This window comes from Miscanthus floridulus, chromosome 6 (genome assembly GCF_019320115.1).
Source record: "Miscanthus floridulus cultivar M001 chromosome 6, ASM1932011v1, whole genome shotgun sequence".
Lineage (NCBI taxonomy): Eukaryota > Viridiplantae > Streptophyta > Magnoliopsida > Poales > Poaceae > Miscanthus > Miscanthus floridulus.
The window spans coordinates 99,721,857-99,747,141 of NC_089585.1; the positions used below are offsets into that span (position 1 = coordinate 99,721,857).

General features: G+C 47.0%; 2 protein-coding genes, 1 non-coding gene and 2 pseudogenes across 3 annotated transcripts; 4 read left to right on the forward strand and 1 right to left on the reverse strand.

Annotated features, from left to right (window-relative positions):
* Positions 1-583: 583 nt before the first annotated feature.
* Positions 584-994, reverse strand: LOC136460890 (uncharacterized). The gene is made up of 2 exons (XM_066460424.1): positions 833-994; positions 584-772 (listed from the first exon to the last, which is right to left on the reverse strand). Exons 1-2 carry the CDS (start codon positions 992-994, stop codon positions 584-586), a joined length of 351 nt encoding a protein of 116 aa, XP_066316521.1.
* Positions 995-2,305: 1,311 nt separating this feature from the next.
* LOC136462055 (small nucleolar RNA R71) lies at positions 2,306-2,414 on the forward strand. Its single transcript, XR_010760581.1, has one exon. It is a non-coding gene; the product is annotated as a small nucleolar RNA R71 (small nucleolar RNA).
* Positions 2,415-5,859: 3,445 nt separating this feature from the next.
* LOC136460892 (LEAF RUST 10 DISEASE-RESISTANCE LOCUS RECEPTOR-LIKE PROTEIN KINASE-like 2.7) lies at positions 5,860-12,217 on the forward strand (annotated as a pseudogene).
* A 440-nt stretch (positions 12,218-12,657) lies between these two features.
* Positions 12,658-18,147, forward strand: LOC136456422 (LEAF RUST 10 DISEASE-RESISTANCE LOCUS RECEPTOR-LIKE PROTEIN KINASE-like 1.2). Its single transcript, XM_066456286.1, has 2 exons — positions 12,658-15,217; positions 17,504-18,147. The coding sequence occupies exons 1-2, from the start codon at positions 14,305-14,307 to the stop codon at positions 18,001-18,003; spliced, it is 1,413 nt and encodes a 470-aa protein (XP_066312383.1). The 5' UTR covers positions 12,658-14,304; the 3' UTR covers positions 18,004-18,147.
* Positions 18,148-18,194: 47 nt separating this feature from the next.
* On the forward strand, positions 18,195-25,262 carry LOC136456420 (LEAF RUST 10 DISEASE-RESISTANCE LOCUS RECEPTOR-LIKE PROTEIN KINASE-like 1.2; annotated as a pseudogene).
* Positions 25,263-25,285: the final 23 nt, after the last annotated feature.

The window sequence follows — 25,285 nt, forward strand, 5'->3', positions numbered from 1 at the left end:
ATCTGGTCGTTTCTTGGGACTGAGGGCCATGACCCCGATCATCGGGGTTAGGGCTCTCCGTAAGTTGAGAAGGTCTCTAGGTCGAGACCCTTGCCATGGATCCCATCCCATAGTGGGTGGGGATCGTACGCACATCCTATCGGTCTATATTCGGATGGTGGGTTTTGTACCCATTGCCACCGTTGTGTGGTGCTATCTCACTAGTGTGGCGTGGCACAGGATGGCGTCTGACCGAATCAAGATGACTGTTGTCCCCTCGGTCCTTGTGAGGTCAGTGTGGAGTGCCTACTCTTGTTAGAGCAGACATACTATGCAATGCTCGATCTCACCCCATCCTGCCCTAGGGGTCATGATGGGGGAGAGGTCGTGCGTCTTTCATGTGGCTAAGGCAGGAGAAGGGGTCATGGCTGACCCTAGCCTAGGTGTTGGCTCGGCGTGCTCATCCTAGCTATGCCTCAGTCGTTTGGGCCATTGTTAACCTAATGGGTTATGGGCCACGTGGCTTGCCAACTAGTTAGCGCCTTGAGACACCTTGGGGTCATAACCCCAACAGTACCTTTTCTCTAGGGAATTGGAAGTGGACTTATCTAGATCCGATGTAGATGATTGCACTGGTGGTGTTGAGGAACGGTCTTCCAAGGATGATGAGTGTATCATCTTCTTCTTCACCCATGTCTAGAACTATGAAGTTGGCAAGGGCATAGTGATCATGTATTCTTACCATGACATCTTTTGCTATTCCCTTCGGAAATCGAATTGATTGGTCCACCATCTGCAATTGCATATATTTAGGGAATAAAGGTTCGTCACCAAATAAATATTCATTCGTTACCTTGGACATTATATTGACACTTGACCCAATGTCGCAGATGGTCTTGTGGAATATTATTTGTCCAATGGTACACTCGATCATTGGTACACCAGGATCATCCCTCTTAGCAAGGAATGGTGAAGCAAGGAGGTGGTCGTACTCTGATCTGAGTGTGTTGATCATGTTGACTAATTCTTCTTGTGGTTGCCTATCATTGTTCTTCCTCCTTCTCCTATTGTTCTTCTTGGTCACTGTTGTTTTTTTAGGCAGGTACGGTGTTTGTGGATGTCTAGGAGATTGCAAGATACAGTTCTTGAAAGAAAACTTTTCCTTTTTATCCTTGATTGTGAAGCAGATCTTGGCACTGTCCATGTAGATGATGGCTTTTGCGGTGCTTAGGAAAGGTCAACCCAAGATAATGGGTGCCCTTATATCTCCTCATGTTTCTAAAACCACAAAATCTATAGGAACATATGATTGTCCCACTCGAACAATGGCTGATCTGCAAGCTGCAAACGCATATTTGTGTACAACAAAGTATCTCCATTAATTTAATCATAAATTACTTTAGGCATAATGTTGACACTTGCTCTGAAGTCACAGACAGCTTCTTGGAAAATGTGAGGTCCAATAGCAATGAGGATGACATGTCTTCTTGGATCGCTCTTCTTTTCAGGCAACGTATAATCTATCCACCTTCCCAGCGATGGTTGTATACAGTAATATGTTGCATTGTGAATATCGACAAGATTTATAGTTTCTAGATCTTTTGGTTGCCCCAAAATTTTACCTTTGTCGGTCGGAGGAACAGCAACAGCCAGCTGAGCTATTTGTGATTCTATCATTTTATTAAAGCTATGCTGGTTTTTAATGGCAGAGGAGAAGCTATCCATTATATTGTTTATGTTTTCTAGAATTTTATCATTAGAAGCTAATTTTCTAGATAAGCCCTCCATAATTTTAGCTTGGCCAGAAATCAACACTCTCAAGGGTGGTTGATTGAAATTATTGAAAATATTACCTTGAGGGTTACCTTGGTAATTACCTTGGTAGTTTGGCCTCTGTTGCTGATTCCAACCTTGATTCTGTTGAGGATGAAAGTAGTTGTTGTTGATGAAGTTCACATCCTCATGAATTTTAGGGCAATTGCTCCATGAATGCCTAGTGTTTCCACGCTCTTCACATGTTATGCGGGAATCATAAATATACATGACTTCTTGCTTCTCATTGGCTCGATCTTCGAGCTTCTTCATTAGTAGGTCCATCTAGGTAGACAGCATGTCTAATTCCTTGAGTTGATGCATACCTCCCTCTCTCTTATGGGTCTAAATACGTTCTTCATTCCAACCCTAGTTGGAGGCCATCTTCTCCACAAGAGCTGTTGCAGCTGGTATGGTGAGTGATAGGAATGCACCCCCAGCAGCAGCATCCATAGTTTCACGGGTACTGTTGGTCAACCCGTGGTAGAAAGTCTGTATGAGTAGCCAATTATCCATCCCATGATGAAGACATTTTGCTATGTAGTCTTAAAAGTGTTCCCATGCCTCAGGGATAGATTCATCATGTAGCTATTGAAAGCTTGAGATTCTCCCACACATGGCATTGGTCTTGCCTGTGGGAAAGACCTTTGCTAGGAAGGTAGTGGAGCAGTTATCCCATGTAGTATTTCTATCTTTGTTAGCGTAAAACCAATGCTTTGCCTTCTTTAAGAGTGAGAATGGAAAGAGGCAAAGTAGTATGGCGTCGTGGGTCACTCCTTTGATGGTGAAAGTGTTGTAGATCTTTAGGAAGTGTTAGAGATGTGCACTCACATCTTCATGTGCCTTTCCATAAAACTGGCTTGCTTGCACCATGTTGATGAGAGCTGGCTTGAGCTCGAATCCATTGTCTCCGACATTGGTTTTTGGTCTAGTACGGATGTTGGCTACAGTTGGAGCAGAGAATTCACAGAGAGTCTTGTCATCCATAGCTTTAAATTTAGGTGTTAAGCTTTCCTTTATCTAGTTGTCTTCCGACTCTAAAGTTGAAACTTTCTTGAGTTTAGCTCTAGTTCTCTTAAGTAATGCTTCTGGATTGTCAATGTAGTTTGTCGGAAGGTCAAAATTGGTCATACATTACCCTGCATAAGATACAAAAGTAGACAAAACAAGGGTAAGCCTATTTGAGCAGAGGTCAATGGTTATCTCGATCACATCAATAAGTATAAGTTTATCAATACTTCTTTTGCCTAGCTACCTTCCCCGGTAACAGGGCCAGAAATGCTTGTTGGTATTTATTAACTTGTCACTTATTTTAGTAGTCACCTAATATATGTCTATATCTCTTAACATTACTTTACCAGGTTGTCATCCCTAGTGATGATGTCAGAGATGCTTGTTGGTACTACCTAGCATTACTACTAGAGTAGTTCTTTATTATTTCATGTAACTAGGAAGAATATATAGATATATATGAATGAAAGGAATCTGCAAGCGCACAGATAATATACCATTATAGCACTTCACCCAGGAGTATTCTAGGTATCATTATTTATATTTTTACCACAGGGACGGTCTAGCAAGGACATGTATTGATAACTTATACTATTGATGGAGAAGTAAATCATAACCAATATTCTACTCACAACAAGGGTAATTCAAGAGGTAAATGTATATATGAATAGTGCATAATATCTAATCATTGATCACTCAGAGTACTCATTTCTATGGCATTAGCATGGTCAAGTAGAATATTAGAGGAATAATTCCTAAGTCATTCTTAATTACAAGTCAAAGCATACATTGATTAGTGCAATTAGACCTAATAGTCATGGCTAAGATCAACTTCATACCGACACATAAAGGATATTACTAAGGAAGATTAAGAATAGAGCTTGTCTTCCTTCATAACTAGATCCTACATGTATACCTATATTTGGGGAGTGGACTACAAAGGACTAAACGGGAGTGTCACATCCATGATCTACCACACGACCTGGAATATAGGGTGTATCCGCAAGTAAACAACGTATAAGCACCATGCTTACACAATATCGACCACACACCCCTGGTACCTTAGAGTGAGCGCTATACAAACTTATGCATAAATATAAGGATAATCTAGCTATACTAAGTATATAATCAAAGTAGACCAAGAATATTATAACTAGGAATATGATAAATATGAAGATGAATGTCATAACAATTGTTGCAAACATATAAAAGTAATGAGAGATACAAAAGAGAGGGGGTACAAAGATTATACCAAACCATGCTCTTAAAACGATCAGGAATCCAAGCAAAATCTACTTGCCTCCCTCTAGACCTAGCCTAACTAGCTATGCCCAAAAATATGGTGGAGCTCTGAGGATGATTAGGTTTTCTATCTTCTCTTGAATGCAATGCCTGAGGGACGGGGGTAGGGGCAGGAATATATAGGCCAGAGCATCAATCCTGAGCCCTTGGATCAAACCGACTTGAATAAATGGCGTAGATGCAATCTAGGAGGTGATAGAGAACCGACATAGCAATGGTGGGCTGACATGTGGGCCCTAGGGGCCAACTGGCCCCACCTAGCAGCGTCTCGCCCCCCCTGCTTCGGTATAGAGTCCTCTCGAGTCTTCTAGAACCTTCTGGTGTCCATTTCGCTGCAAGATAGCGCGATGAAGTCTGGCATCTAGGTCCACTTTAGCGGTTTTCTGGATAAACCCTACAGAAAATACAGATTCACCAAAACTCATGGAATTTGTTAATTTAAACCCCTAGACCTTTGTTGGTGATTATATCTTTGCCCTTATACATGTTATATTGATGGTTTATAATGATTGTTAACTACCGTCAACAAACTCCACTAAGCTTAACCTTTGCTAGTCCCTGAGCAAAGCTAAACTCAGTAAATGGATCAGGAGTTGCTTCAATACTTTCACTCCATAAAAGTACGCATGCGTTCAAACAAGAATTCTCCTCTAGATTAGAATGAACCGATCTGACTTTCAAACTTACCCATATTACCTTCAACCATAGGGCTTCTTAGCCTTTACATGGGTCTTGAGCAATTGAAAGACAGAACGATCAAGTCAAGTACTATGTCTCAAGTTCTTTGCTCAACCATTATTCCGGAGTTTTTATAAATTTTTTAAATAAAACTCAGAGCTTCCTTTGTATGACACTCTCAAGTCTCTCAGTATATGTGGTTTTTATGGATCCTCACCAAGACAATAGTGATGCTATGCCTTTCTCTTCCTACAACTAAGGCTTATGTGAGCTTATAGGAGTGAAAAAAAGCATGAAAGAGCATACTTGTAATACATATATTGTAAAGTCAAACTTCAGATCCAAAGAGAGTTGAGTCATACAATCAAATTAAGATTGTATGTGTAGGGATGTAGGGTGGGATATATATGGTGGCTAACCTAATTCTACTATACTTCTTAAAAACATATCTCTTGAAACTTTGGAAAATACTTTGCAAGAAAACATGGGCTATCTTATTCATCTCTCTCTTTTTTTAGGCGGACATCTGAGTACCAATTATTTTAGCAACGGGGGGCTGACATGTGGGCCCCAGGGGCCGGCCGTCCTGCAGGTGGGGGCCGTGGCGACGTCTCGCCCTCCGCTTCAGTGTGGAGTCCTCTTGAGTCTCTGAAACTTCTGGTGTCGTTTCGCTATGGGATAGAGTGATTAAGTTTGACATCTAGGTCCACCTTGGCGGTTTTCTAGATAAGCCCTGCAGAAAATACATATTCACCAAAACTCGTGAAATTTGTTCGTTTAAACCCCTAGACCTTTATTGATGATTATATCTAAGCCCTTATACACCTTTGTTGATGATTATATCTATGCCCTTATACATGTTATTGTACTATACGTGCTGAATTTATTCGTTGGATTTTTAGTGCCTACGTAAGAAAAATCTGTTATTGTTCCTAGACTTATACATCAAAAATTGGGAAACATGTAGTAATGACGGAAAGGCTAGCGCTCGAACATGACCGCAGGACTCGTCGATTTGCTGCTCCCGTATCTGCTCCCGTATCGCATCCCACGCCCCCGCGCCCCGCATCCCATCCCATGCCGGCGCCTGCGTCCAAACGCAGCACCCTCGAAGACCACCACCCCAACGCCAACGCCAACACTGAGGTGAGACAGAGAGAAGGGAAGGGAGGTGAGGGAGAGGAGAGAGAGGCGAGGCGTGCCGCGCGAGGTTGGAGCCGAAGCCTTGCGGCAGGCTGCTGTCCGCCAGCCACTGGCTCAATTGCAACATGTACAACACACGATCTACTTTGAAACGTTCAGATGAAATATTTGCAATATACGTCTATAGACAAATAAAACACTTGAAACATGCATCTGAAACATTTGCAAAAACGTCTGAAAACATATGAAAAGTCATTCCAAACATATGCAACATCCAGATATAAAACACTTGCAACATATGTTTGAAACATATAACGTCCAAATAAACACACTTGCTACATTGGTCTAAAAACAGACGAAATATTTGAAACATACACTTACAACATACAAGTATAGCCATTGCCATATGTGCAACATTTCAATCTACTTTTGCAACATCCAGACGAAACACATGCAACATCCAGATGAGATATCTGAAACACTTGAAACATATGCTTGCAACATGTGGTTTTAGGCAATGGCCCTGTTCGGCTTACCCCATATTCGACTTGTTCGGCTTCTTTTCAGCCGGAACAGTATTTTTCTCTCACAACAATTCAGCCAGAATAGTGTTTTCAGCCAGTTTCAGCCAAGTTTCAGACCAGCGAACGTTGCCAATGTCACCTTCCAGCTTGTAGGAATGGAGGCTCGTCATTGCGGAGCTCAATGCTGGCACGAAAGTCGACGGTGGCACATGGAGCTCGTCGGTGCGGCACCGGCACGGGCAACTCGCCGGTGGGGCGGTGTCACATGAAGCTCCTTGACGCGGCGGCGGCGGCAGCACCTCGACGCGGCGGGGGACGGAGCACGGCACACAACGGCAGGGAATTGGGCATGACACGCAGGGGCGGAGACGGGCACGGCGCGGCGTGACGCAACGCAACGTGGGATGGGAGTGGTGCGGCGGCGAGGCGGCTTGGGGTGGGCGGCGCAGCGAGCCGCGACGAGCGAAGCGAGCCGAGAGTTGGGGATTTCTCGATTGTCGCAGCGTAGAGATGGGAAAGAAAACATAGATGGGCAGGCCCGGATCGCTGCAACAGACTCGGGGACGGGCATATAGACCCTCACCGGAGCATTAGCGTAAGAAAAACAAAACCTGTCCAATCCAGTGATTACTCATCACCGGCAAGCCACTCGCTGAAGCTGGATGGCCATCCGACATGAATACTGGAGATGCAAGGACGACAGGCCGTGCCAAGGCGCGATCAGGTACCGGTTGTCGCTTGCGGTCCAGTACTCCAGTGTCGTCTTCCACATCCAAGTCGAAGAACAGGTCGTTGTCACCCTAACTTCCGTCACTTGACTCCTCACGCACAGCCTCGCCGAATAAACCAGAACAACCCTCCGGGCTCTCCCTCTGCTCCGCATTCACACACGCGATGGCTTCCTCTGCTCCTGCTCCTGCTCCTCCTCGCCGTAGCCATGCCGTCCCCGATTCCTGCGCCAGAGCCACTTGCGCCGGCCAGGGACATCCACTACCCGTCTGGATCTCAGCTCCTCCGCCCCCACTGCGGCTACCCCGGGATCGGCCTTGTCTGCCAGGAACAACTCCACGCTGATCCTCCCCTTCAAGTCCCACAGATACATTAGTACTCCGCATCGACCTACAAGACGCATACCGTCCTAGTCTCCGACGCCGACATCGTCGACGAGTACGCGGTCGGCTGCCCGCGCCTCCACGTGAACCTCACCATCGACACCGTCTGGCTGCGGCTGGCGCCCTCCGATTCCAACATCACCTTCCTCTACAGCTGCAAGAAGAGCATTACCCTGTCATCTGCCGTGGAGCTGAGTGGGTGCGGCCAACCACAACAACAAGACGGCAATCGGTCGTACGTGCTGCGGGACGGTGGGATCACGGGTGCCGAGGCGTACGAGTTCGAGTGCGAGGAGGTGGTGGTGGCGCCGGTGCTGGATTTACACAAAAAGGCAATCGTGGGCGCGCCTGACGGTCCGCCTCCGGCGAACGGATCGTTCCGTGAGGTGCTGCAGGGCGGGTTCGAGCTGAACTACGACACCAACAACCACCAGTGCGACCGATGCGAGGGCTCCGGCGGATGGTGCGGCTACCAGCGCGACGAGACGCACGCCGGCGGCTTGGCGTTCACCTGTTTCTGCGAGAGCGGCCCGAGCTCGGATCGATGCGGTACGTGTCTCCTCTTCGGAATTTACTTCTTTATGATTTTTTTTTCCTGCTTTGGGTTATGGAATGTGGTGTGTCCGTTGTTCATTTGAGTTTGCGGGCGCATGTTTTTGTTTGTTTGTTTGTTTTGTGCTGCAACAATTTGTGGACTACTACTAGCAACAGAGCAAGTTCAGATGGAGAAAACTAGCCTTCCCCATGTTTTAGTCAGCCACCAGAATTATCAGCTGCTTTGTTCGGCAGTTAGGTGCGCCGCGCTCAGTTGTTGCCTGGACAGGACAGGACCTCTGTGGAAAATTAGTTCAGTGCGACGTCACCCGACTGCCGGTTCCGTCCAAACCAGAAGCGGCGGCGGCGGCCCAGTGTTCTCCAGTGCATAGCAGCCTGGAGAGTGGGCACGGGCAAACCTGAAGCCCGGTGCCGCTCGCCTGCTCTGCCTTCGGTTATCACCATTCAGGAAGACGACTGACGGAGTGACGGCCTGACGGGACTGGAGCACTAAACGCGCGTCATTCGGATCATGTTTCAGAACGAAAAAAAATCTCGCCTGGAGACGTAGAATGCTCGCGAGGTTGGTTTCGTTTCACGGTAGCTGAAGAAACTGGCGGGAGAAGCTTACGGCCCTACGTACGGGTCCTCAGTCCATTGGTCTTCAACCCAGCGGTGGATCTAAGATTTTGTTAAAGGGTATGCCATACCAAAATTTCACATGTATTTTGGTAAAATCTATTTACCAACTCGGTAAACAGTTATAAAAATTTGCTACTCAATTCGGCATATAAGCAAGAAAAAATATGATAAGTCTTCAATTTATAGATTAGTTCCTCTATTTTTTATAAGGCGCACACATATATCAATAATCGAACTTTAATGTCTTTGACCAATATTGGACTAACAAATTTGAATTATTATAATGCAAATTGGAAAATTCTGATACGGTTAGATTTGTAATTAAATGTACTATTCAATTATCATAAGTTCATAAATATCAATAATATAATATAAAATAAATAAATTGTTACAACATAATTTAGGAGACCGTGTCATGCGAAACTACGCCGTTGATGTAGGAGTACAAAGTTGAAAAATTGCATGAAGTACAATACGAATATAACTCGCACGGACTGCGATATTGATGTTGATCAATCTCACTACAATATATACAAATATAACACCGCCGCAACTGTATCCACCAGTCCTTTCAATAGGGAGTATTTGTTTGTGGGCTTACCCTGCATGCGATGTGTCTCTTCTATCAAGTCGGTGGTGACCGTGAGGCAGGCAGGTGAATCTACTCGTGCGAGCTATGGCCCGTTCAAAGCGCGCGAGGTGCAATACGCATGGCTCAATCGCAGGGTATGCCGTGGCATATACGGCATACCGTGTAGATCCGCCACTGCTTCAACCCCGTGTTGAATGCATCTCCGACCAGTCGTTGCTTGTTAACGTTTGGGTTGGTAGTACTGAGACTTCAGCTAGTTTAGCGGACTAAACTCAGGTTACGGCACCTCGTTACGTCTCCCGTGATCTTCTCTCGGGCTGGACTCCACAGAAGTCAGCAGATCGAGGGATGAGCTCTCATTGGTTGGATTGGCATGGGTGGTCTACAAAGGTTGTTCCGTTCATACTGAAGAACGTCACCTCCGCCAGTGACATGTTCAGAAATCAGAACTTCAGATAGAAGTGATATGTTCAGAGAAATCGGAGTTCAGAACACGTGGACTTTGTTTTCTGCGATTTTCCTTTTTTCAGAACTAGCTCTTCAGCCTGTTAGATGGGTCGTATTGGGCTTATAAGCCGTGGCTTATCAGCTAACGAACAATATTTTTCTCTCACACCAAACCAGCCAACAGTACTTTCAGCCATGGCTTATAAGCCAAACCAGCCCAAACAAATAGAGCACTTATGCTTAGAGCATGACCAGATCATCAAATAAACTACGCACACGTCGGTGTCATATTAATATTAGTAGGTTGCGAATTGCGATCCGCTGTCAGAAAAGTAGCTTTTGCGAACCTCCAATGCATACTGTTTGCAGAAAGGCCTAATTTCTCCGGTTTTGATAGGATAGCGGAAAGATAGTATCGGTATTGCGCTGTGCACCTCAACTTGTACGAGTTGCACTCTAAGAGCATCTCTAGCCGTACCCCTAAATCAAGACCCTTTGTTTTATGAGTTTGGTTCTTTCGCTGGGACTCTTTTTTGCCTAGATCAGAGGGTGATTGTACCATCTGAATTGGACTAAAATTCGATGAGATAGGTACAAATGCAGCAACTTATATTGTTTGTTTGAGTTGTACCAAATAGATCAAACAGGTCTTGGATTTATTTACCTGCATCAACCTTGGGCCCAGGCTCCTACACTCACAAGCAGCTTCTTCACGTGGCCCAAGGCCGCAGCATGCAAGCTAGGCTAGGGGGAAAATGAGATCCAATTTCGTTTCCCTGGGTCTAGATTTTTGGACACTTTAGAAAGCGTGCGGCCTAGCCCACTACTCCATTCAGGCAAACAAACAAAAGAAGATGCCTCCCAAAGGCTAGTTTCCGAATTGGTATAGACAAACAAACACACCACCATTGTCTCTAGCGGTACCTCTAAACTAGAGTTCATGTTCTTTTTTCTCTCCAATTTCAGCATTTTGACTATGTATTTGCATCATTCTGCCTCCACAATTAAAAATATTTTAATGCATAGATTTGAATTTGAACACCACAATTAAAATTTGAAGTCAAATTTAAATTTAAAGGATGTAGAACAAATATAAAATAAATAAAGTTTAAAGACAGTTTGTTCCACATGATAAACAAAAATCAAATAGATGCATCACCACCGAATCTATTATCAACAGCAACTCGACCACCACCATAGATGAGCTCGGGGCGGCTTGGGATCTACCAGGCCTACCCACTTCTCTTCCAATGTTGGAGACTGCAAGTGGGGCTACAAAACAGTCAAGAGGGATGAAAAATTTTGGAAGGAGGGGTGGATCTAGCCAATGGCAGGCCGAAGAGGCGCTAGTGAGGATGGATCTGCCACTTTCTCTTCCAACACCGACAAGCGCGTAGGAGGCTGCTAACCTCGTCGCCCCATCCAGTGTGCCGCTGAAGACAACCACTTTGAACCAATGGAGTTTGAAGACAAGGGCAAAATAAAAGTCGTTTCCCCCCACGTTTATCTCCACAAGTATGAGAAATTAATAAAATAATCAGCGGGACGCGTTTTCGAAAAAAATACACGCTTTCGACAATTTTTTGAGTTGACGGTGCCCATCAACAAATACCATGTTTCTCCGATGTCCCTCAACAAAATTTTCTTTTTTTACTAAAGATGGACATGAAAATCAGCTTGTCCCAGCTCCTTTCTCGCTCTCATGAGCCCCATCACGACCATGGTCAGATTTGCTCTCACGGACACAGACATGGGTTGCCGATGTGCACGGGCGTGGCCGCCGAGGCACGCGAACGTCGTGAGCTTTCGGGGTGGGGGCACAAGGCTTAGGCCCTGGAGCATAGGAGCATCGGGAGAGGCGTGGGGAAGAAAGAGAGGTTGTGTGGAAGAAAGACGAGAAAAAAATAATGAGGAGAAGAAAAGATAAGGGCATTATGATCATTTCATTCTTTACAAGAAGTTGTTTTGCCAAGCATTTTATCAAAACAGCTTCAACTTTATTAGTGGAGCTATCTTGCAGCAGAATAAAAAAACCTACTCCGCATGTGAAGTACTCCCTCTGTCCTATAATATAGTGCATTCAAGAAATTTAAAGACAAATTAAGAAAGAACATAAAAGACGCATATACCCTCATTTTATTTTCTAATCAGACACTATCATCAACATGATTAATAGTGATTGATCGATAAATGAAAAGTATTTAATGCAAAACTAGATTTTGTTCTCTAGAATACCTTATATTTGAGGATAAATTTTGACGCATATACCCTCATTTATTTTCTAATCTGTCGATATCATCAACATGATTAATGGTGATTAAATGAAAAGTATTTAATACAAAACTAGATTTTGTTCTCTAGAATACCTTATATTTGAGGATAAATTTTAAATACTAGAATGCACTGTATTACAGGACGAATGGAGTAGAGCTGTGCTAAATGGGCCTTGACACTCCCTCTGGGATCATCAATTGGATCTGGGGAAAATGGCCCGATTCGGGACTGGCCGTAGTTTGGTCCGTCAAGTCTAACCCGTTGGGTCATAAAAAAAGCCAACTTGTCGTATACTATGGGCAGGCTTATGCCAAATTTAAAGCCTAAACCAGGCATGAAACTAAATTTAGCTCAGATTGTTACATGTATGTAAATTTAGTTGGGTTACGTTGCCTACTCCTGGCGCATTTGGTTTAGTGCCGAAGCTAGCAATCAAATTTAGGGCCCATTTGAATACTAAAGCTGGGTTCCTAGTTACGGCTAAAAAATAGCTAAAATTTATTTGGTTGGCTAGCTAGTTGACTAATAGTTAAAGATTTGTTAAAAAATTACTCACCTATTAACTTTCCTGTTGAGACATATTTGAGCTAATTTTATTTTCTAGCTAGCTAGCAATTAGCCTAAATAGGCTCTTAATCTGAAGCCCATGCATCCGGGCGAGGTTGTTCTGTGGACAATGAAGGCTTGACTCGAAGGAGGAGCTAGCATAGCTGATAGCTGTGCCAATGAAGTCACGGTGCGATCGGTAGACCTGACTAGCAGAGAGGTGACTCTGTCCATCCCGGTCCCGGGTGAACGTAGTTTCGTGGAAAGGGCGAGGATATCCTACTAGTCGAGTAGACAAACAATAGAAAAGTGTGCAAACACGGAAACACCTACCGCACAAGCGCTGTCATTTTAAAAGTCGCTGGTGGCATTACGAATCATGAAGACCACTACATCTTTTCCGGTTTCTCAATTTGACTCGCCCTGTTCGCTGGTTGATTTCTGAGCTGATAAGTTCGACTGATGCTGGTTTATTATGAGAGAAAAATATTGTTGGATGGCTGATAAGCCCTGGCTGAAACTAACAAGAAACCAATAAGCGAACAGGCTGATAGTATGTGCGGAAGACACCTTTATCGTCTGAACTCACGCTTTTTACTTTGCCATGGTTTTTTAATGTGAAAACAGAGTTTTGACTCGTGACCTCTCGGCGGAACAATTTTTTCTTACAAATTGATATCATGAAATTAGGTTCTAGATAATAACTATCACTAACAACAGAGATTAGAGCCAGTGTTAACCAGCATATTACGATTTGTTCAGATGGATGGAAGCAATTGTGTGACGTTAAGAGTCTATTTGAGAGAACCCGTAGAGCAATTTACAATTACATGACGTTAAGAGTCTATTTGGCAGAACCCTTAGAGCAGTTTATAGCTGAATTGATCTGACCAACACCAAATTGGGTTAGGCCGAGAAAAATGATTAGATCCAAATGGTTGGTCCAAAATTCGACCCAATGCACTGGCGGGTTGGGTCGGGCTACTTCTTAGAGTTTTTCTACTTTGGGTTGAGCCATGTGTCGAAAATCATGGCTTGAATCTGACCCGACACACTAGCTGATTAGGTTTATTTGAACAGGAGGTGTGAAGTGGTTTTTTGAAATCAATAAAAAAAGTTATAAGCTGGAAAATTAATTGCTCCTGATTCATGTTTTTCCTCCACGGAATTTATATAAAAAAAACTAGTGACACACTTTCGGACAGAGAATTGTTTCTCTCCGAAAGCCACTTTCCCACGTAGGATCAAAAGCAAAATGAGCTCCTAGGAAACCCAATTTGCAGCGCCGGTTCATCAATTAACAAAATGTGACTCTTGAAAAGGAATAGAAAAAAACATCGTGAGCGAAGACTTTCATTATATACTGCTATATCCCTTTGATTGGCATACGGTCCGAATGGAAGTCAACTAAAATCATACTCCGTACCAAGCAGTAGTAGGTTAAGATCGTATCTCGCCTGACTGGACCAACAAGCCTAGGGAGGACGTAGCAGGCAGACCACGATCAGTGATCAAACGGCTTGGCACGGACCGGGAAGACCGCCAAGTCCACGGCCAAGTCTCAATCCGTGTTATCTCCTGCCCCACCTCCGGGCCCACCAGCAATCAACCTTCGCCGAAACCCGGTCAAGTACATCGCACCTATAAACGGCGGCGGCCGCGAGTCACAAGCAACTGCGTGCCCAGTTGGAGCTAACAAAACAGCCAGATGAGCGCGAACCCACCTCGTCTTCTCGCCACCATGGCTGCTCACCTACCAGTACCACGTCTCCCCGTCCTCCTCTTCGTCTTCCTCGCCGTCCATGTCCATGTCCATGTCCCTGCCTCCCATGCCATCCCTCCGTCGCTCCTGACCACCTATGACGGTTCGATTTGCTCGGAGTCGTTCAAGTGCGGCGGCGTCAATATCAGATATCCCTTCTACCTCGCCGACGCGACCAGAGAGATCGCCGACTACGGATACAACTACTCCTGCGGCTACACCGACCTGTTGATTTCCTGCCAAGGCGAGGCGCCGACCGGGATCCCGTTCATCACTCTCGGCGGCGACAACTATACCGTTCAGAACATCTTCTACGACACCCACACCATCATTCTGGTGGACAGCGATGTGCTCGTCGGCGGCAGCTGCCCTGCAGTCCGCCACAACGTCAGCTTCAACGAGACATGGCTGCACAACAGCAGCGCCTTCGACAACCTCACCTTCTTCTTCGGCTGCCACCTAGGCGATTACATGACGCTTGAATTTGACGCATACAAAATCAAATGCGCGGATTTCAAGAGTCCGCCAGATGCTGGCCCAGGAGACTCCTTCGTGGTCATGACTGATGAGCATGACAGGTATCCGGAGCCAGAATTGCCGATGCACTGCAACATGATTGTCACCGTGCCAGTGAACCACGATGTTCTGATGGTAGCAAGTAACCAGCAAGACTTCAGAAGCAGCGGGTATGGAGACGTGCTCAAGCGTGGGTTCGAGTTGGAATGGGAACGTGTCGCAGCGGATGGGTGTCACCAGTGCGAGGAGTCGAACGGGCGATGCGCCTATAGCCAGCACAGGGACTTCCTGGGCTGCTTGTGCCACGGAGGGAAGGTGGGCAGCCCGGACTGCAAACGATCAAGTAAGTAGTCCTTCTGAACCGACCCTTTTGTTTTTGCAATCACCAGAGCACGCACCGGTTGCGTCAGTAGCTTGGAACCTCGTAGCTATCCTCGCAACGTCTCCCGTGTGTGCGCGTCCCGCTGCTCCTTCTTGCCTCGTGCTGATGGTGAATGCTTTGACTTTGATCTAGTCTACACTTCGTCGGGGTTTGCCTGGGAAATTAATGCTTGGGTAGGTACAGAGCTGGAAATTCTGGCTCCTGCTTGCATCATTCGACAAGGATGTTTACAGCCTCGCGACCCTCGTTCTGCTTTTTGCACCAAATCCGTCCTTTTCTCGTGAGCGAGATTCATCAGGCGGCCCGGCGGCCTGCCGTGTTCCACGAGCAGAGGAGGGGTATTGCCCCTGTTTCCGTGTGGAACAAGGACCACGATGCTAAACGGCAGACGCAGCCCACAGGCGGACAGCCGGACAGGCCTGGTTTCCGTTGCCAAATGGAGAGGTTTGGTAGCGCTGGCTGGCTCTAGCTGTCTAGCAGGCGGGCAAACATTGTTTGGTTTTCGTTGCTGTTGGATCTTTGTTCCGTACGTATAAGCCATGTTTTAGTCCATCCGAAGACGTGTTTCCAGGGTTGGAGTTGTTAGTGAGTGTATGCTTTCTATTCGCTTTGATTTCAGTGGTTCACAAAAGAGGACTGACAACAGGAGGCAATAATATCCCCAGTTTACCTACCGAGTAGATGAGTGGGTTCAGACTCCACCACCTAGTTTCGCAAAGTAGAGTCGAGGTTTGAAGTCACGTTGTCCACGTTGTACGAAGTTTTTGTTTTTGCCTTGTTTGTACAGTTCCATTTTCTTTTCTATCATCTAGACAAAGTTTTTGCCGTCCTTTCGGAAAAAAAAAAACAAAAGAGGAGTAGGTCCCTGCTCTTTGGTACTCCTATGGTTACGAAGTGCTGAGCGCTGACCACTTATAGAATATTATAAAGCTAAATTTTCTTCATAGAATATTATAAAGCTAAATTTTCTTCTACGGTAGTAGAAGGCTTAGTGGAAACAATCATTAATTCATCTAAGAAAAGGGTAGATTGTCAAGCGGAGAGCTAAGACCACGCCCACGCGCCTTTGCTTCCAGTGACGGATGTAGAATGAAAATTCAGTGAGGTCTGAAGTCATCATTTTTAACCTTCAGCCTCTTCTCTCCAAAGCAGCCATTGGCAAAATTCTTAGAGGGTTCTAGGGGACTCTATGGAATTAGCGACAGTAGGGGTGGGCTTGAGCCTCCACCCACTCACCGCTGGATCCATCCCTGTTCGCTTCCATGACATTGTTGTTGTGCAAGCTTTGTATTGGAGCGACAGCAAACCGGTAGTGAGAGTGGAGACTGTCGTATGGAATCCTCTAATTGCTAGGAGTGTTTTTTTTTCATGCAAAGACGTGGTTCTTGGTCTTAGTCGTGATTCGTGACGTCATACTTTTGTTTACTCCCATTTCATGGTTCCCAACCTTAGTAGCCGTGTTACTGGAACAGTGTTTTCTATCATAATATTTTAGTATAATCTAAATTTCAGCATAAGCGGGCGGAGGGACGTGGAATAAGAAATGTGGTACTACATCATGTTTTTTAACATAATAGGAACATGAATAGTTTTTTCGGAACGAGCAACTTTCCCCGACACTTTTTCTCAAAAAAGTTCCCATCACTGCATGACAGAGGGGATCAGAGGACTGGGTCCTGACTAGGATCCTGAGTACCACTGCATTTATGTAGTCGCTGACCATGTACAAGTGTTCAACGCTAAACGCAAATTTTTTTTTATTATGGTTTGGTATGGGAGAAAAATAGTATTCAGTTTATAATTCATGATCAGACCCAGCCAATAGGGGAGGCAGGAGTCATAAGCCGTAGCCGACCTTGCGTGGCAAGCGATTGGCATTTCGCGACACCCAGGTGGCTGGTCAACCACGGCTCTTCCGTCTGGTGGCGCCCTCGTCTGCCACCCAACCTTCCGAGAAGACTCCCCAGCCCCTTGTTGCCTTATAAACAGAGAGAGCCGAGGCCGGCGGCCACCGAACTAACGGGGAGGGAGAAAGGAAAAAAAACTCGACTTATTCAGCCATGGCCCTCTGCTCGCTTCGGCACCGACTGCCGCTGCCGCTTCTCCTTGCCGTCTTATTTGTCGCTTCCCGTGGCGATCCTTCCGACGACGATTACATGTACAACACCTCCATATGCAAGGTGCAGCCATACACATGCGGCGATGTGAATATCAGTTACCCGTTCTATCTTTTCGATGAGACGGCAGATGTCCTGGGCAACAACTCCTCCTCCTGCGGGTACCCTGGGCTGGCCATCGACTGTGTGGACGACAAGTATCCCATCCTGCAACTCGGCAGCGGCCCAGACTACTCGTACAACGTGACGGGCATCGACTACACCAACTACACCATCTCCCTCGCCGATCCCGATGTCCTCGACGGCGATGAGAGCTGCCCGGTCGACCACAACGTCACCGTGCCGCCCGCCGTGTGGCTCAACTTATTGCCAGAGTACACTGTTGGTTACCCTCCTCTTCTTCGCCAACTGCTCCATCTACACTATCCCTGGGCAGCCTTACATCAACCCGATCTCATGTCCAAGTTCTTTGGTTGGTTATTATTCTTTTGTGATTCCTTCGGATTCGGAGGTGCCCCAACAAACTTTGTCACGGGAGTGCAAGCAAGTTATCCAAGTGCCGGTGCTTCAGAACGACTCCCTGACGATCGATTCGCAATGGAGCACCAACGGGTACCGCAACGCTCTTAAACAGGGTTTTCAGTTGGGATGGAACTCGAGTAGGAAGTCCGAGCATCGACTGCGAGGGATCCAATGGACGTTGTGCCTACAGCAGATATGGGGAATTCGTGGCTTGCTTGTGTACCAACGGCCGAGTGAGCAACCATGAATGCACCAAAGGTAAGCCCTTTCTGTCTTGTAGTACTACCTTTTCTCCATCCTTTTTTGGTTGAAACCAAGCTAGCTTTTTCTCCTTCCTTGGTGTCAAATTGCTAAGGGGGTCCATTAGCTTGCACCTTCATCAACTGTAAGTAGGCAGGTAGCTGCTAGTTGTAGCTTCAGTAAAAAAAAAAGTTTTTGTTTCAAATTTTACCTTGGAATCAAATCTTTGCTTGGCCTGAACAAAGAACTTCGATTGCTCTTTGAAAATAAAAGGTGTCGAAATGGATCTAAATTAAAGGATGAAAAATCTGTAAAAATCAATCAACCATGTAGCAATTTTAGACCTGTCCTTAACAGGACCACCAGCAGAAGCCTGCCACCAGCTTGCCATATTTTGGGCCATCTTCATCTTCTTCCCCTTGGGCCTTCAATGTCAGTTTCCTTCCAACCCAAAAATCTGCAGACGACCGCTCCCTCGTGCTTACCACTCTGTAATGTTTTACATGAGTTAGGTTTAAGTTCGAAGTCGCATCATCAACTACCTGATTACAGTAAGCCGGCAGCTGTATGTGGGATGGAATGGAATAATGGCACGATTGGTTCGCTTTCAAAATTTGGCATACCACTGATCAATCTATGATTTTGGCTAGTATTTGGTTTGCTACCAAAACTTGCTAAAGTCTTACATTTGTCTTGCCAAATCTATAGCAATGATTTTACCCAACTTTTGGCTTGTCAAATCTTTAGCATGACAAATTTTAGATGTTAACCAGGCTGAAAGTAATAGCCGAACACGACCAGGACCAGCCACTCTGACCGATTCTTCCCTCTGAACGCGATGTGTTGTTGTGGACCGCTCTGTTCTCCTGAACGTCCACAACTTGGACCGCGCATGCTCTTATATTTCTCCACGGCTGCCGTCGGCGGGAATGAGACAGAACTTTTACAACCCATCGCCGGCACATGCCTGCTGCTGCTGGAAGCCACACCGCCAGTGATAGGAGGAAGCGGCTCAAATTTCTCAAGCTGTCTTTCACGGCCATAGACTCGATCTTCAGGAACCACTGACCGAAGCATTTCTGCCGTAGCATACATACGGAATCGTTGAACACGCGCAGGAGAATAGGGCAACCATTCCAAGGCTGTGTTTAGTTGGGTGAAGTTTGGGATTTTGATACTGTAGCACTTTTATTTTTATTTGACAATTAGTATTCAATCCTGGATTAATTAGGCTCAAAACGTTGGTCTCGTGATTTCCAACTAAACTGTGCAATTAGTTTTTTTTCGTCTACATTTAATGCTCCATGCACGTATCGCAACATTCGATGTGATGGCTACTGTAGCACTTTTTGGGAAAACTTTTGTAACTAAACAAGGCCCAAAACGAAAATTGGAGGGGAAAAAAACAGCCACCTGCACAAGGATAATACCAGTATAGTAATAAAAAAAATAGACGACCAATAGCTCTTCCTTTGACGCCAATTTGGAAAAGTGACTAGCCACGCCCCACTCTTTCTTTAGTTTGTCTGTTTTGTACTTGTACTTGTGTTTTACTGCATTTCATTAATTTGATCAGTAGGGGCTCCTTGACCCTCCTGTTTTTTTCAAAAAAAAAAAGCTCTGGAGTCGCCATGGGATAGGGACATGGGTCAGGTAGCGCAGCGACTCTGGCAGTGTGGCGCGGTAGGCTGGCAACGTCGCGACTCGCGAGTCCGCTACTACGAGCAGGCAGGCCCCTCCTCAAGCCATAGTTTGCCCGTGTGTCCTTGCCCGTCGTCAGTGTCAGCCACCCAACCTTCGCCGGTACTGCACGGCTAGCTGCACTTGCCACTACCAAAGCGAGGCTTAAAACATCGCTTGACCAAAAAAAACCGGAACCTGCCCGCCGTCCACCAACCAAAACTGCGCGCCAGAAATTCCTGAGACCTGAACAGAGCTGCCAGCTTCCCCAGCTGCCATGCTTTCCCTGAGCCACCACGACCGAGGCCTCCTCCTCCTCCTCGTACTCCTCCTACTCGCCGCGGCCGTCGCGTCGCGCGGCGATGACGACACGTACGCCGTCTCCGCGTGCCGGTCTCGGCCGTACCTCTGCGGCGGCGTGAACATCAGCTACCCGTTCTACCTCGCCAGCGACGACGCCAAGGCGGTCCCGGACCACGACGGCGAGTCCTACTGCGGCTACCCGGGCCTCGCCGTCATCTGCGACGGCGCCAACAACAAGCCCGTCCTGAAGCTCGGCGACGACAACTACACGGTCTCGGGCATCGACTACGCCAACCTGATCGTCTCGCTCGCCGACGCGGACGCCGCGGGCCGCGGGCAACGGCGGATGCCCCGTCGTGGACCACAACGTGACCATCCCACCGGCCGTCCGGCTGTCCCTTATTCTCCACAGCGTCGACTACCTCTTCTTCTTCGTCGGCTGCTCCTTCGGCCCGGAGGCCGAGCCCGCTCCCAAACCGCCGAAGCCGCCGACCATCAAGCCCATCACCTGTGGAGACATGGACAAACCGGCTTCCATGACGCTGGTGCTCCCGCGCGGCGAGGTGCCTCCCGGCGACTGGTCGAGCGCGTGCCGGCAGATATTCGAAGTGCCGGTGCTCAAGAGCTCCATCCCGCCCGACGCTCAGGACCCGGTGTGGAGGAAGGACGGGTACGGCAAGGCCCTCCGCGCGGGGTTCCAGCTGGGCTGGGACCGGAGCTCCGGCGGTCCGTGCGGCCAATGCGAGCAGTCCAGCGGCAAGTGCGGGTACAACCGCGCCGGCGAGTTCCTGGGCTGCCTCTGCCCCGACGGCCGCGTGGGCGACGGCGGCAGTTGTAGTAAGATCTCTGCTGACTCCTCCGCTCTGTCTTGGCCCGGTACGTAACAGCCATGCTTTCACCGTCCAAATCGCCATAGAAATGGTCGAGCCATTAGCCTTCGATGGCGTGCATTCATTCTATCAGGTGTCATTACTACCTGCATAATTACACACCATATCGCTGCTAATAATCCATGGTTTCCTCTGCACGCTAACGCTTTCTTCTCTGTCCGGAGAAAACACTGTCGCGTTAGAAATACAGACAGACACTATCAAATATCTGGGTGTGAAACGAACCAGAGCTTAAAGCGCGTCAGTCCAATTAGTCCGGGCTCTGCTGCTCAGTAACCCGTCCTCTCTCGATAGAGATGTGTCATAGACTCATAGATAGCTTGAAAGCACCGCTCCGATCCGATGGCGCAACGGCACCTCGCGGCTTGTTTTCCAGTGTCTGTCGCCGGCGGGGCTGTTGGGACGAGTCGGCCTCCGAGATTTTATCCAGGACCGCCGAGTTCGGTCGCGTCGCTCTCAGCACGACCACGCGTTGAGGAAAATCGATAGAGCCACAGCGACGGGGCTCCGTCTCGCCCAAGACTTCTTCCTCTTGGTTGTGTGTGTCTCGTCGTACGGCCAGGGACCGGTTGAGAATTTGGAAGTACTCTTTGCATCCATCTCTCCTACCTTCCGTACCCTATATGTTAGCTGCTCCATGCAAGCTGCAGCACCAAATCATGCGACTTCAGTACTGCTCTCTAGGCACTTATACATAATTAATTGCTTAAAAAGGACGGGGTTCTTTGCTACGATCGATTGCCACATCACGGTTTGCATGACAGTAGCTTACCTTCATGTACAAGACTCGTAGGTGCAGCCTGTAGGCTGTTGCTGATTAAGCCTTACGACGTTTATGGCCGAAAACCCCACCTAACAGAGAGGCCCAAACAACGCTCCCCGGCAAGAGCTACTTGCGGAATTAATGGTTGCGCGTCTAATGACTTAAAGAGAGATCCATGCCCACCTGTCGATGTAGGAGCACAGCAGAAACTGATGCGCACCAGCGTAGTCTTGTTAATTTCAGCGACAGACATCTCGTCGCTCTAACTGAAAACCGCGACGCTTCAGTTTTTTTGTGGTTGCCTGAATCGCTGGTGTTCACATTAATTGGGACCGTTGATGCCTGAGATAGCAACTTCATATAGTAGGCATTTTCACTCACATTATTGGTAACTGGATATACTGTAGAATCACTGTACTACTTTGGAACAGTATGAGCCATGAGCCTCTAGCCTCAAATTTCTATGTTCAAGACTTCAAAGATTATTGTGTTCTTCAACTAGCAGGTTTAGAGTGGTAGCTTTACATTTCAAACCTTCTTCATTCAAGACTTTGATTCCCTGGTTAGCCTTTTCAAACTGCTCTGATTTGTTTGAGATGTTGATGAGGATATAATCTCAAAAACTAGTACTGGTAAAAATTGCTTCTTCTTTGATTTGATGGCTTTCAACTGCTCTGATTTCATATTGAGATGTTCATTTTTGGCTATTCAGAAAGCTTAGGAATATTTCAGATGTCCTGTCTTGCAAGATATTTGTTGCCCACCTTTATTTTGATGCCGACCTCCTACCTATAGCCCTGTGTCCTGAGTCCTGAGGGACATTATGATTACGACTTTATATAATAATATATATACAAAGACCAAGTTATTCACCAAAGGCGAATTGATTACTTGCCTCTGCAACTTTTCCCTGTATCGTAGCATTTTTCCATGTTATTACATGATGCATCGTATCTTCCTAAAGAGGAGCAAGTTTCAGCAAAATAAAAGAGAGGACAGAAAGGAAGATCTTGCATCATGCTCTACTATTACTACAAGATATAGATTATTCAAAATGCAGGATCTGCCTATCTGGTCAAAAAGGACACTGAACTTGTTTACATTTTGGCCTAAGTTACCAGCAGGATCTGGATCCGTTGCCTTATTGACAAGGAGAATTATGTCTGCGAATTTCAACAGAGGAAGGAAACAACAATAGAAAAGTTACTTTTGCTGCTTCTAGCTCTGCTACGCATCATATAATTCAATTGAGTTTATACAAATGAAACTCCATATCCTATTACTGAACTACTACTGAATTTTAACAAGTGCACCTGATCAATGGAATGAAAATAACCACCAAAATTTCTCGGTTTGCAGTTAATTTTCTTACATTGTCTTCCTTGCATGAGTTTTCTTTTGGGGCAATTTCTAGTGGAGTCTGCCTGGTTATTTCGAGTAGCATGTACTACTTTTGTTTGATGTAAATTTCTCGGTTTGCAGTAATACTTTTGTACTTTGTGTTTCTGTTTAATGTAATCAGCTTAATCTTGCTCAAAATCTGACACAGTCTTTTGTTCGTTGGCATACAGGATCAAAAAGGAAAACGGCAATTATTGCTGGTAAGCACTACGCAGCCTTTATCTACAATGTTTCTTAAGTGGTCCACTGTTGGCTTTCTACATAAATATATCCCCTTTGTTTCCACACATTTTGCTGCAATCCCTAGTATTACGTATATCATTTTACAGCTAATTGCAAATACCTGTTTCTGGAAGTACGCAGCTTTCAGCGATACTAGAAGATTAATATGACTGTAATATTAACTCACGCAACCTTTTCAGGTGTCGTGGCTGGTGGTGCTGGTGTTGCAGTACTTGCCGCTGGCAATATTTTGTTCATGCGCAAGAGGAAGCAGAAGAAAGTGATCAACTCATCTTCGAAGCTCCTCAAGTACAGCGGCTCTGGTGGGACCCCGCGTTCACGGCTCGGCGACATGGAGTCCGGCAGCATCGAGGACCCGCCGACGCACCTCTTCACCTACGAGGAGCTCGAGGAGGCGACCAACTGCTTCAACGAAAACAGAGAACTCGGTGATGGTGGCTTCGGCGCCGTCTACAAAGGTACTCCTAGAATGATCTCTTACAAAGCCATGCTCCCGCCTTTGGATTTGCACTTAAGTGCCAATTGGCATTCTACATTGTTCAGCAAACCATGCCACTGTCAGTTCGTTCCAAGATGTTGGTCATTGCGTGGCACTATTCATATGGCAAACCAAACCACGCAAAGGCAGCACTAATAACACCAGGCTCTGGTTCTTTGTGCTCACTGCTCAGGGTACCTCAAGGACGGGCGCGTGGTGGCGGTGAAGCGGCTGTACAACAACAGCTACCGGCGCGTGGAGCAGTTCCAGAACGAGGCGGCCATCCTGTCCGGGCTGCGCCACCCGAACCTGGTCATGTTCTACGGCTGCACGTCCAGCCAGAGCCGCGAGCTGCTGCTGGTGTACGAGTTCGTGGCCAACGGCACGGTGGCCGACCACCTGCACGGGCCGCGAGCCCCCGAGCGCGCCCTCTCGTGGCCGCTCCGCCTCAGCATCGCCGTGGAGTCCGCCGAGGCGCTCACCTACCTGCACGCCATCGAGCCGCCCGTCGTGCACCGCGACGTCAAGACCACCAACATCCTCCTCGACGCCGACTACCACGTCAAGGTCGCTGACTTCGGCCTCTCCCGCCTCTTCCCCCTCGACGTCACGCACGTCTCCACCGCTCCCCAGGGCACACCAGGGTATGTCCATGTCGTTGTAGTTGCCACATGGTGGCATCACGCTGTGATACATCCACCAGTTTACTGTTTGCCCAAAAGGTAGTTCCGTTGATCTCAACAGAGAACATTTTGTGTTTTTGCACATGGCTGGCAGGTATGTAGATCCAGAGTACCACCAGTGCTACCACTGACGGACAAGAGCGACGTCTACAGTTTCGGAGTGGTGCTGGTGGAGCTCATCTCGTCGAAGCCCGCCGTCGACATCACCAGACACCGCAACGAGATCAACCTGGCCGGCATGGCCATCAGCAAGATCCAGAAGTGCCAGCTGGAGAGCTCGTCGACCTCGGCCTGGGCTACGAGACCGACCCGGCCACCAAGAAGATGATGACCATGGTCGCGGAGCTGGCCTTCCGTTGCCTGCAGCAGAACGGCGAGATGCGCCCGCCGATCAAGGAGGTGCTCGAGGTGCTCAGGAGCATTCAGGGTGAATGCCTGATGCAGAAGGATAGAGACAAGAAGAACAAGGACGGGCCCGTGTCTCCACCACGGTTCATGCTCCGTGGGACAGCAGGGCCACCACGCCCAACACCAGCAAGGACTAGATTAGTTAGTGCTCGAGGACTGAGACCGCCCGAGATTTATTTGTGCTTCATGTTTGTATTAGGCTTCCGCATAGAGAACTGCTTTGCTGCTGTGACTGAGCCATGTCAGATTGCCTGTCATTTGTTTTCAGGCTTCGTGGTCCCTGGTGATGTAAATATTTGTT